Source organism: Carcharodon carcharias, chromosome 21 (assembly GCF_017639515.1).
Source record: "Carcharodon carcharias isolate sCarCar2 chromosome 21, sCarCar2.pri, whole genome shotgun sequence".
In the NCBI taxonomy this organism is placed as follows: Eukaryota; Metazoa; Chordata; class Chondrichthyes; order Lamniformes; family Lamnidae; genus Carcharodon; species Carcharodon carcharias.
Genome location: NC_054487.1, coordinates 64,002,807 through 64,015,849, shown reverse-complemented (window position 1 = coordinate 64,015,849; position 13,043 = coordinate 64,002,807). Strand labels below are relative to the sequence as shown.

The window sequence follows — 13,043 nt, the reverse complement described above, 5'->3', positions numbered from 1 at the left end:
GCCAACTCAGCCAGTATCTATCATGGGCAGGTTCCAGGAGCCATGCTGAGATGAAATAAAATTAAAGTCTCAATATCTATCACAAAATACTCCCATTCATGAAAGGCATTCAAAACTTTTAAATCTCAAGTGCTTAATGAGTTATAAAAACTATTCATTACACCACATCAAAGACAGTTAATCCTCTAATAATCTCCTTGAGCTGTCAATCAAACTGTGAATGTAGGATTCCCTGCTGAGATAATTATACTGAGTAGAAAGCAGCAAAGCATTCATAATGACATAATGATAACCCTTAGAGGAATATCAACAACAGCAATTGTAACTGCTAGAACAGTTTTTTCAACTTTCAGTGACACAGGCAGCCGGTATTTTAATTTTTAAAGGGCTGGGATTTACTTAACTTCACATCATAACTATTCTACAGATCTGTTCCTCAAGAGCATTCATGTCTAGTCTGAATATTCATGGCTTCTGTATTGCAGGTTTAGGCCCTTGCTACAGTGAAAGTGGGGTCTGTTTGAACTGAGCACTAAGTTCAAATGGCACTGCTGAGTTTAGGTTTCCCTCAACTGTGAATCATGCTCTGCCATTTTTCCCCTACCAGCAAAAATGGGAGCTGTCAGAAATGAGGATGAGACTTCCACATCCAGCCCCTGTCCACCATTTTTAAAGGTCCTTAGAGTATCCAAGGCTCTACGAAAATTGGGGCTAATGTATAACCAAAGTGTGTGAAGCTTTTTACCGCTTCACAGTCTGAGGTGGTGGCATTCAGCCACTTTTATATGAAGACCTATATAAAAATGCAAGTAATTTACAAAATATATCCAACTGGATTGGAGGCTGAAAGCTCTGTTAACTTGTCAAGCGATTCCAGCAAGTTACCAGGGTACAATGATTTATTCAAGTTGCTGAGTTCTCAAGACTGGTAATAACTAACTCTTAACACCAGCTGATTACATATAGGTTCTAAAGACCCTTAAGGAAGCTCATCAGTTAAATAAGATAGGATATTTATTATTCCCAAATTCAGGAAAAGCATAGACAAGCTCTAAACGGATCCAATATAGCCAATTAATCTTAGAATATAATTCAAAAACGAAGGATGAATCTTAGAATAGCACAGAACAGAATTAGACCATTCAGTTCATCATGTACATACTGGCTCTTTTGAAGACCAATCCAGTTATTCCCAATCCCCTGGTCTTTCCACATATCCCTGCATTTTTTTCCTCTTGACAGTATTTATCCAGTTTCCCTCTGAAGGGAATATGTATCCACCACCTTGTCAGACAACGCATTCCAAATCCTAACCACTTGTTGACCGGGACCATGGAGTAAGTGCCTATGCTCTTCTTCAGAACAATGCCATGGGATCTTTTACATCCATCAGGGTTTGGTTTATCACAGTACCAGACTGATGTGTGAGCTTTGATTTTTGTGTTCAAGTCCTGGAATGGGATTTAAACCAACAATCTCCAAGGTGAAAATGCTACCAACAAAGCCACAGTTGGCACTAAAATGCAAACTTCTTGAGTAATTATGAACCCTTTTAAGAAAGTCTCATAAGAAAGCAATAGTTACTCCCGCTAACTTCATGCTGCCTGATAATTATAATGTTTGTGGTGTGCAGCCCAGTGCTGAACATGCTGCTGAGTGGCTGCATGCCTCAGCAAGGGGCCCAAGTTCGTGCGAGGCCAGCATCACTTAAAGCTAGCCTACACACTTAAAGCCAGACTCTGTCTCTTAAAGGCGAGGTGCACTCTGGCTGCAACCAAGAGTAAAGAACATCGAAGAGCAGCAACCAGGAATGGCACAACAGGCCAGAGAATGTGCTTCAAGGTTTCTCAGGTGATACGCTAAAGGCCCTGGTGCAGGATGGTGCTGCTGTCATTGCCAGCAGTTTAGCCCTTGAGACTTGGGTGCAGTGCTGAAAGAAGTTTGCTGACCTCACACAAGTGGTCTAGGTCAATGAATGCATCTTCAAATGCCATTTCTTTAAAAATGAACCAGCAGTTTCATACACTCGCCTATCAACGATCCCTTTCAGTAGGTCTCATACCTCACCTTCATAGCCTCAGCTTACACACTCACTCTTAGTTAAGTATTGTATGGAGTATTGGATATTTTGTATAAAATTGGCATGGAATGGTTGTTCTGTGGTTACTTTCATTTCAGAATTGTGACCAAGACACAGTGATAGTCTGTAATATAGGGAAAGTAAATTTGAACAATGGGGATCTGGGGCTTTATTCATGGGAAGGGGAGTCAAATGATGTGCTCAAAGACAGCCCATCCATAATGTTGATGTGCCAGCTCCTGCCTCCTGAGGTGGCCGCTGAAGCTCTGGTGGCAAGGGCTGTGTGCTCCTGTTTGCCAGGCAGCTGAGGATACAATAGACCACCACCACAAATAAAGACACTCGCTCCTCCAGAGCAGTATAGGCAGCAGAACCATTACTTTACCACTCCAATTATCTGCAAGTTCATCGTGGCGCCATAGCCTTCATCGTGTGAATGCTGGCTACATATAGTTGGGTTGTGGAAGGGAGCCATCAGCCAGGTGTATAGCAGATGACCCTTCATGTTGAGCAGTCACCTTCTGGTTCAAAATGCTGGCTGAAAGGTTGTTGGAACAGCGTACTGGCTCAGGAAGAATGAATCATGACTGCTTCAAGATAGGAACATTCATCAACATTATGCTCTTGACATGGATGCACACCAACTGCACATTGAGTGAATTTGCCATGTGGGTATATCTTGGCATTTAATTGTGGTGCCCGCAAAGCCATGTCTGTAGAGTCTATGGCACCTTGCACCATGAGGAAGTGCCATATCCTGCCAAAACCATGTATACATTTCTCCCACTTCTTTCTATTCAAAGAGAAGATAATGAAGTTTCCTCTCCTGGCATATGGAGCTTCCATCACCTCCAAGATGCAACAGATGGCTAACTGTGAAATGATGGCTATCGCCTTTTCTAGCCTGGGATGATATCAACCTTTGTAAGTAGTTGAGATTCACAGTAGCCTTCATAGCCACTGGCAACACCAGCCTCACCCTGCTCTGAGATTGCAGGTCTGGTTGAGGTAGCAGAGTTCTGTGAGTACCTACTTGGTGAATCACAGCCACTGAACTCACTGCTCCTGGCTTAGGTGCAAGTAGGGGAAGTGTGCCCGCAAGACTCTAGGTGAGGAAGGCCTTCAGCTGAGAGCCCTCTACTTCTCCCCCTGTGAGCAGCTTGTCTTATTCACTCTGCTCCATCCCCCTCTGATGCTACCGACAGAGGGGACTCCAATACTGTTGGCCTCATGACTGGAAGTGGTGTGTCCAGAGCCCTTGCAGTAGCATTTGCATTCACTGCAGACTTCATCAACTCCCAGCACACACACAGCTCTTCCGCAAACTTAGCAAAAGCGAGCAGAAAGTAATAAGCATCTAACCTGCAAGTTGTTGATGGTGCCTTTAAATAGTGCTGCTGGGGGGGTCGGTGGGGTGTCCTTTATGCTGCTCAGCACGTGTTTGAGAGAGAGTATTAGCTAGAATGGAAAAGTCCAAAATAGGTGTGGCACGACTCAGTGTTAGACAATGACTGACATCACTATCTGTCTACTCCGCAAACCTCCAGCATGCTATGTAATGCCCACACTAATGCCCTCACCAATGTGGCATTTGATGCACACTGAGCCAAAAGTGGGTGGAAGCAGTGGAGATGCCATTTTTTAATTAAATTGGTACCAGTAGCCCAAAACCACCAATGCCATAGAGCCAAATTTTGTGGCCAAGCAGCTTCTATACTTTATTTGTTCATTTGTTTTTAAATATCAAGCATGACAGCTAGATGGATTGAATATATTTTTCAAAGGTGGTTAATGGATGTCTTGTTTCAACACATGCAAATCAATCCTGCATATCCTACTTAGAAAGTCAAATTAGTCTTTGTGTTGACTGTTGTCTTTTTAGGTCCAGGTGTAAATTGTCTTTGGAACAGCTAATAAAAATCTGGACTTCAGTGCAGTCAACAGCAAGCAATAAGGTCTTATACAGTATGTCAGAGGAGCAACAAACTGCACTTCTCTAGACACTTGTCCTTTTTTATTATTTGGAGGGTTAAGATAAGGAAAATGTACAAGTAAGGCCATCTTTTTTATTATTATTCATTCACAGGATGGGGCGTCGCTGGTTAGGCCCATCCCTAATTGCCCTTGAGAAGGTGGTGGTGAGCTGCAGTCCCTGTGGTGTAGGTATACCCACGGTGCTGTTAGGGAAGGAGTTCCAGGATTTTGATCCAGCAACAGTAAAGGAATGGCGATATATTTCCAAGTCAGGATGGTGAGTGGCTTGCAGGGGAACTTCCGGGTGGTGGTGTTCCCATGTATCTGCTGCCCTTGTCCTTCGAGATGGTAGTGGTCGAGGGTGTGGAAGGTGCTGCCCAAGGACCCTTGGAGAGTTTCTACATCTGTGTAAATGGTACACACAGCTGCCACTGATGGTGATGGAGGGAGTGAATGTTTGAGGATGGGGTGCCAGAACAGTTTGAGCTGAATTAACATGGGACTAGTAACCTGGTCTTTGAGAAAGAATCAAGAAACAGACAAGCAGAAAGAGAAGCCAAAATCTCATCCTATAACTGATACACAAAATTCTGGGATTGCATTCTACAGTACAAAATATAAATGCTGATTTTCCAGTGATTTTAATATAAATACACACAACTTCAAGACTGTGGTGTAGAACCTGGCAAAGGGTAACAGCTGAAAGACTAGGTTAGAGGGAAGAATTCTCTTGCTGGCTGGGATTTTAACAATACAAACCAATAAAGCTGGGAAGAGTGTCCTGCATTCAGCATCGCAGTGAAGCAGTCTGGGAAGAGTGTCCTGCAGTCAGTTCTTGTTGAAAATAACAAGAGTGACATCACAAGACAGTGTGAGAGAGCAGTGGAGAGATCAGAACCAGCTCAAATGTGGGGAAGCTTCAAAAAGTGATGTCAGCACAAAGTTGAGAGCTGATTGGTGAGTAGTGGGTAAGTGTTTTTCTCCCATTTAAAATAGATTAAGCTAAGAAAAGGTAAGGTTCTAGATTTTATTTAAAGTACCTAAATAATTAAACTTTTTTTTTACTGTATTTAACTTAAAGTAAGGGTTTTTTTTCAACTAGAGGCATGGCTGGGCAGCTCAGTCCCTTGCTATGTACCGCCTGCAAAGTGTGGAAAGTGCTATGCTCCTTGTGCTCCGATCAACCACGTGTGCAGGAAGTTGCACCAGCTGCATCTACTTGAGTGCCAAGTTTCAGAGCTTGAGGGCAGCTGGAGGCATTGAGGTGCATCCACGAGGCTGTGTGTTTTGTGGATAGCACGTTTTTAGGCATCATCACCCCACAGCTTACAGAAGTGCAGACAGAGAGGGAACAGGTGATCATCAGTCAGAAGAAAGGTGTCAGGCAGGTAGTCAGGAAATCCCCAGGGTGCATCTCGCTCGAGAACCGTTTTTCTGTGTTGGAAAACAGTGAGAGTAATGGTTCCTCTGGGGAGTGCAGCTGTGAGTGGCTCAGTTGCACAGTGGGGGAGCAAAAAGAGGGGAAGAGCAATAATGGTAGGAGACTTGATAGTAAGGGGAACAGACAGGTGTTTCTGCAGCCGTAGACGTGACTCCAGGATGGTATGTTGCCTCCCTGGTGCCAGGCTCAAGGATGTCACTGAATGGCTGCAGGGCATTCTAAAGTGGGAGGGCAAACAGACAGAGATCGTGGTACATATTGGTACCAATGACATAGGAATAAAGAGGGATGAGGTCCTGCAAGTAGAGCTTAGGGAGCTAGGAAACAGATTAAAAAACAGAACTTCAAATAGTTGCAATCTCTGGATTACTTCCGGTGCCATGTGCTAGTGAGTATAGAAATAGGAGGTTAGTCCAGATGAATGCGTGGCTGGAGAGATGGCACAGGATGGAGGGCTTTAGATTTTTGGGACATTGGGACTGTTTCTGGGGGCGGTGGGACCTGTACAAGGTGGATGAGTTGCACCTGAACCAGAATGAGACCAACATCCTTGCGGGGTGGTTTGCTGGTGCTGTTGGAGAGGGTTTAAACTAACTTGGCAGGGGATGGGATCCTGAGAGGAGGTTCAGCAGGGGAAGATGCACAGCTAAAATTAGAAGAGAGAGCAAGTCAGTCTGAAAAGCATAGAAATTACAGGCCAGTTAAGGCACAAGGGAGTTTGGCAAGGTTGGATGGTATTTATTTTAATGCAAGGAGTCTGACTGATAAGGCAGATGAGTTGAGGGCACGAATTAACACATGGAAGTATAATGTCATTGCGGTCACAGAGACATAGTTGAGAGAGGGGCAGGATTGGCAGCTCAATATTCCAGGATATAGGGTCTTCAGGCAAGGCAGGGAAGGAGGTAAAAGGAGAGGGGGTATTGCAATATTGATCAAGGAATCAATTACAGTACTAAGGAAGAATGATATCTTAGAAGGCTCCTCAAGTGAAGCCATATAAGTAGAACTGAAAAACAAAAAAGCAATCACATTGCTGGGAGTGTACAATAGACCCCTAGTCAGAGAGAAATAGAACAGCAGATATGTAGGCAAATTTCAGAGAAGTGTAAAAATAATAGGGTAGTAATAGTGGGGGATTTCAACTTCCCCAACATTACCTGGGTTAGTCATTGTGTGATAGGTTTAGAAGGACCGGAATTCTTAAAATGCATCAAGGAGAGCTTTTTAAGTCAGTCCTACAAGAGAGGGGGCGGCTTAATTTTAGGGACTTAATTTTAGGGAATGAAGCCAGGCAAGTGATAGACGTATCAGCGGGGCAGCATTTTGCAGATAGTGATCATAACTCTGTTAGACTTGTTAGGTTGTTATCGAAAAGGACAAGGATGGGCCAGAAATCAGAGTTCTAAAGTGGAGGAAGGCCGATTTAATAAGATCAGGTATGATTTGGCCAGAGTGGACTGGGAGCAGCTATTTTTAGGTAAATCTGCATCAGAGCAGTGGGATTCATTCTAGAAGGAAATAGGGAGAGTACAGGGCCGACATTTTGCAGTAACGACAAAGGGTGGGACCAACAAATCCAGGGAACCTTGGATGTCGAGAGATATACAAGACTGGATAAAGAGAAAAAATGAGGCTTATGGCAGATGTTGGGCTCAAAACAGTGGAAGCTCTAGAGTATAGAATGTGTTAGGGGTAAATTTAAAAAGGAAATTAGGAGTGCATAAAAGGGGGCATGAAGAAACATTGGCAGGTTAAAATAAAGGAAAATCCAAAGTTATTTTACAAGTACATTAAGAATAAGAGGATAACTAGGGAAAGAGTAGGGCCCATTAAGGACCATAGTGGTAATTTGTTTGTGGAGCCGGAAGACATAGGTAGGGTTCTAAATAAATACTTTGTATCGGTGTTCACAAGTGAGGGGGACAATGTGGGTATGGAAACCAGGCAGAAGGACTGTGATATAATTAAAGAAATTGGCATAGAAAGGGAGGAGGTTCTAAGTGGTCTGGCAGGCTTAAAAGTAGATAAATCTCCAGGTCCGGATGAAATGTATCCCAGGCTGTTGAGTGAGGCAAGGGAGGAGATAGCAGGGGCACTGGCGATAATTTTCAATACCTCTCTGGCCACAGGAGAGGTGCCAGAGGACTAGAGGACAGCCAATGTGGTACCGTTATTCAAGAAGGGATAAACCAGGGAAGTACAGGCCAATCAGTCTAACCTCAGTGGTGGGAAAACTATCGGAAGCAATTCTGAGGGACAGAATTAATCTACATTTGGAGAGGCAGGGATTAATCAAGGACAGTCAGCATGGTTTAGTTAAGGGGAGGTCATGTCTGACTAATTTGATTGAATTTTTCGAAGAGGTGACCAGGTGTGTACATGAGGGCAATGCAATTGATGTAGTCTACTTGGGCTTCTGCAAGGCTTTTGATAAGGGTCCACATGGGAGATTGATAATGAAGGTAAGACCCTGTGGGACCAAGGCAATTTGGCAAATTGGATCCAGAATTGGCTGAGTGGCAGGAAGCAGAGGGTGATGTTCGAGGGGTGTTTTTGTAACTGGATGCCTATGTCCAGTGGAGTTCCACAGGGATTGATGTTGGGTCCCTTGCTGTTTGTGGTATATATAAACGATTTAGACTTGAATGTGGGAGGGTTGATCAGTATGCTCGCGGATGACACGAAAATTGGTGGGGTGGTAAATAGTGAGGAGGATAGCCTTAGATTACAGGAGGATATAGATGGGATGCTCAGATGGGCTGATCAGTGGCAAATAGAATTTAATCCGGATAAGTGTGAGGTGATGCACTTGGGCAGGACAAACAAGGCATGGGAATACGTGATAAATGGTAGGACCCTGGGAAGTACTGAGGATCATAGGGACATGTGCATGTGGTGTGCATGTCCACCGGTCCCTTAAGGTAGCGGCACAGGCAGGTAAGGTGGTTAAGAAGGCATATGGGATACTTGCCTTTATCAGCCAAGGCATATAAGAACAGGGAGGCTATGCTGGAACTGTATAAAATGCTGGTTAGGCCACAGCTAGAGTATTGTATGCAGCTCTGGAATCTGCACTATAGGGAAGGATGTGATTGCACTAGAGAGAGTGCAAAGGAGATTTACCAGGATGTTGCCTGGGCTGGAGAATTTTAGTTATGAGGAGAGATTGGACAGACTGGGGTTATTTTCCCTGGAGCAGAGGAGATTATGGGGGGGACATGATTGAGGTGTATAAAATTATGAGGGTCATAGATAGGGCAGGCAGGAAGGAACACTTCCCCTTGGTGGAGGGACCAATAACCAGGGGCATAGATTTAAGGTAAGGGGCAGGAGGTTTAAAGGGGATGTGAGGAAGAATTTTTTCACCCAGAGGGTGGTGGGAATCTGGAACTCATTGCCTGAAAGAGTGGTAGAGGCAAATACCCTCATAACATTTAAGAAGTATTTGGATGTGCACTTGCGATGCCATGGCATACAAAGCTATGGGACTAGTGCTGGAAAATGGGATTAGAATAGTTAGGTACTTGTTTGACCAGCGTAGACTCGATGGGCTGAGGGGCCTTTTTCTGTGCTGTAGACCTCTATGACTCTAAGTCTGGGGGAGGTAGGTTTGTCCTTACCTAAATCCATTCATTTGAATATAGGAACTGTAGGCAAAGAATGACCAAGATCTTGTTCACTTTCTACCATCCAGATCATTGCAAGATATAAAGATAATGGAGCTGTTGATTAATCACGGCAATCAATCACTATCAATTAGTCTGCAACAAACATGCTACAAGGAAAACTCCAGAGGTGCTACTTTGGGAACCATAGCTCTAAAGTCATCCAATCCTCCCAACCTCACAACACCCACCACATGTCATGTCTCAAAATACTCATGCACTTTGTTTTCTGAAAGATGTATTTATTTCCACCACTTATTTTAAAGATGGTGATGATAAATGTTACAAGTCAATTATTTTATTTAAAAATCAGGTAGTTCTCCATTCTATCATTCCCTTGAGGAAAACAATTACTAGCAGCTTCAGTGCCTTTGTTACAAAAGAAATCTAGCTTTTATCAAAAGTGAAACCAATTGATTTTTAAGTTCTGATAACAGACTGGCTGTAAAGCTGGAAAACTTGTTAGAACTTGCACGGCACATGCACCACTTAATTTTTCATACATTATGCAAATAGGTTCTAAAATACATTTAAATTGGTCCATTCAGGCACCTGAGATGCCTAAAATCAGAACCAATATGGTGATGGTCATTACACTGCTACAGATGAGCTGCAAGATCTCATGTCCAGAAATTGGTGTAAGTTGTGATTATTTCACTCCCAAAAAGGAGCCTATGTATACCAATGTCTTCCTCCGTTGTGTCCAAATAACTTTTGCTAAACATGGCCCAGGCCTAGTGTCAAAATGTCAGATCAAGTTCACAATATAAATATAAACATCCCTGCATTAGGTAAATTTGGAGAGAATTACAGTGTAAAAGAAACCTATAAAAGTTTATTTGACCTTTAAGCTTGTGATAAGTCACCTTGGAAAATGGTACTGTCTTCCAAGTACTGCTTCAAAATCTTGCTGGCGAATAGCTCTCAATGCAGTTGGTGCAGTGAACATAGCTACTACTCCATGTTCTGACAGTAAACGAAAATATGCTCCAGCATTTGGGGTCCCAACGGGCTTGCCCTGCAAAGAGGAATGGATAATTGAAAATAAGAGTTGGATTGAGAAAAATATCTACTCCAGTAAACTGTTAAAACATTCATCTTTTTAAAAATGCATTGTAAGAAGCTGTCTCATTCAAAAGCCAATAATTCCTATGGGTGCATTCTACTAATTTCATATTAATCACTAACTGGTAGCAATTCTAGTGTAAATTATTTCTAGTATAGCCTCCAAGTATGAATTGTAAATATTTCCCATTTTTTAATCTCTAAGAATTAAAAGGTTAAAATCCTTAAGTTCTCACTGTATAGCTTGCAGACAGTATTATATTACTCATGCTTGTCAAGGTATGTTTTATGGTATGATTACACATTTGCAGCATTGATGCAATGATACTGTTACAATTCCCCATATTATGCTGTACTCTTATTGTTGTCATTTTGTGCCAGCAAGGTCGATAGGTTTACAGGAGAATCTTGTTCATGTGGTAAAAAAATAGATGAATACCTTGCATATGTTATACTGTTGTTACTTTATTGTTGAATTCAGATATTAAAATATGATTCCATAATGAGTTCAAAGATGAAGACCATGAACAGAACAGTAACAGGCATCTAGTTATTAAGAAATCTACAAAGTTAACAGCACAACATTAAATGATGAAATTGTGTGGAAATTACTAATCATGCCAGTCATTTTGTCTACAAAATGTTGAACTGCTATAGCAAATTCTATTCTTCTAAAACTTACTTCTATTTTGCAAACAATCATATGGCAATTAAGACATTGGCATTTAAGTTAACAAGCAACATTCAGATTAAGGCTGTACCTCTAAGCTAGCTGTAAAGAGTTTGGATGGATATTATCTGACCACTGATGTCCTCAATGCACTTTAACTTCAATGTTATGCAAATGTAGGACAAAGCAATTTTTAAATAAACATTGGGTCATTAACTTATTCCACAGCAAGTGGCTTGACTTATATTTTTGGCAGTATACTAATAGCGATTGGGAATAGGTCTTCTATGGTAATTGACCTAATGATAACAGATGAGAAAGATTAACTAAGGTATTGATTATCTATCTATCTAGAGAACCTTATACACTGAATACTGGCAGATGCATGTTGCAACTTCATAATCACTGTTATTTATCTGAAAAAAGAGACATGTCGAAGTTTTTCGGCTTGAACTCATCAGCTTTGACTACCAAATGACTATTTGTTATTTATCTGGCAAAATCTAGGAGCTGTAAACCTTGTAAGATAAGACTCAATTATTTTACACAGAAAATATCAAATTGGACCATTAAAATTTCCCACCCTGAATAACAGAGCAATGAGTTTATGCATCGATCAGGCTTTTGGGGTGCTAGGAATTTGGAATTTGTATTCTTGTCCACCTTTTCAACCCCACCCTAAAGGGGCCCAGATATTGGGCTTTACAGATCAGTAACAGCACTATGGAAGGAGCAGAGTTAAGTTCCTGGAAGTTTGGGCTGCTGCTATGGCCATGGCTAATGGACCACTGGCTGGGATTCAAAACATGTGTTTCGAAGATGGGGAGAAATCACAATCAGCGTCAGGGTGAGGGAGAGCAATAGTTGCAGGAGAGGAAATCTGGGGAAGGATGGTGCTTGGACATTGGGAGATGGGAAACAGGCCATCAGGTATCTTAGCCGGCAGCAGTAGCAGCAGTTAGGATGCTCTTTACTTAAGCATTGTTTTTTATTTCAATTTTAGGCAACCTCTAGGGTTGGCTTGCCCTCAAAAATTACTGCAGTGGGAACCTGAAGGCAAGTAGGCAATGACCTTTACCACTATGTACCTTAACTACAGCTCCCTTTTTCTCTTGGACATCTGGCATTACTGTGTAGCATAAAGGGTTAACATGGGATATGCTAAGGTATGGCATAGATGATGACGTACTACTGACATCAGTTACTCATGTGTTTGATGCTCATGAGGGGTTGGAACACCATGCCTACTCTGTAACCTGTTTAGAAGTAGTACTAATAAAAAAAGTGTTAAGCAGATACCAGAGGATGTCTACAGTCTGCCTACCACGCTTAGAGTCCAAAATAGAACGGCCATCTCAGAACATGGCTCGAACTCAAGTTCTGTCGAAGGGTCATGAGAACTCGAAACGTCAACTCTTTTCTTCTCCACCAATGCTACCAGACCTGCTGAGTTTTGCCAGGTAATTCTGTTTTTGTTTTTATCTCAGAACATGTGGCTGCTGTGGAGATATCGATGTAAAAACACACTGGTGTTATCAAAGGAACCACGGACTGAAAAATAGCTTGATAGCAGGTCGTAACAAATCGGTGGAAGGAGGCGGCATACTGGACAGAGGTAACAATGGCCGTTGCTGGTGAGCAGTCCCTGTCCCTAACTTCATGGCAACTCTGAGGTTTCACATGACTCTGTAGACTGGGTAGGACCACGTGCAGTGGCCCCATCCACAAAAAATCCCGCCAAACTATGCAAAAGGATGCAAAACACATCAGCAGCCATCTTGAGATGCTTGCGTTGTGGCATCTAAACCCACACAGACGCCACGGCTGCCCAGCCATGGGTGAAGAATGCTTCCCATTGCAGCAAAACTGGACATTTTAAGTGTTTCTGCAAATCTAACAATTTTAATCGAAGTAGAAGAGAAGACAGTATTTATGAAACACAGTCCTTTGAAAAAATGGAAAATCAAGATGAAGACAAAAATACAGACTTCCAAGGGGAAGTTGGTAGTCTGTCCAGACTATTCTTCAGTTACGGTGCAAGTTCAAGGCTTCGATACAACCTTTACAATTGATACAGGAGCCGCTGTTAATATATTAGCAGATAATCTCGACTGGCTTCAGCCAATGATGCTTCAAGACAAGGAC

General features: G+C 42.4%; 1 protein-coding gene across 1 annotated transcript in view; it reads right to left on the bottom strand.

Moving 5' to 3' along the window:
• acss3 (acyl-CoA synthetase short chain family member 3) overlaps positions 1–13,043 on the bottom strand; it is an 89,087-nt gene that overhangs the window by 33,682 nt on the left and 42,362 nt on the right. Inside the window, exon 8 of the mRNA XM_041216006.1 lies at positions 10,030–10,181. Within this exon, the coding sequence (XP_041071940.1) occupies positions 10,030–10,181 (152 nt within the window). The remainder of the gene's footprint in view (positions 1–10,029; positions 10,182–13,043) is intronic.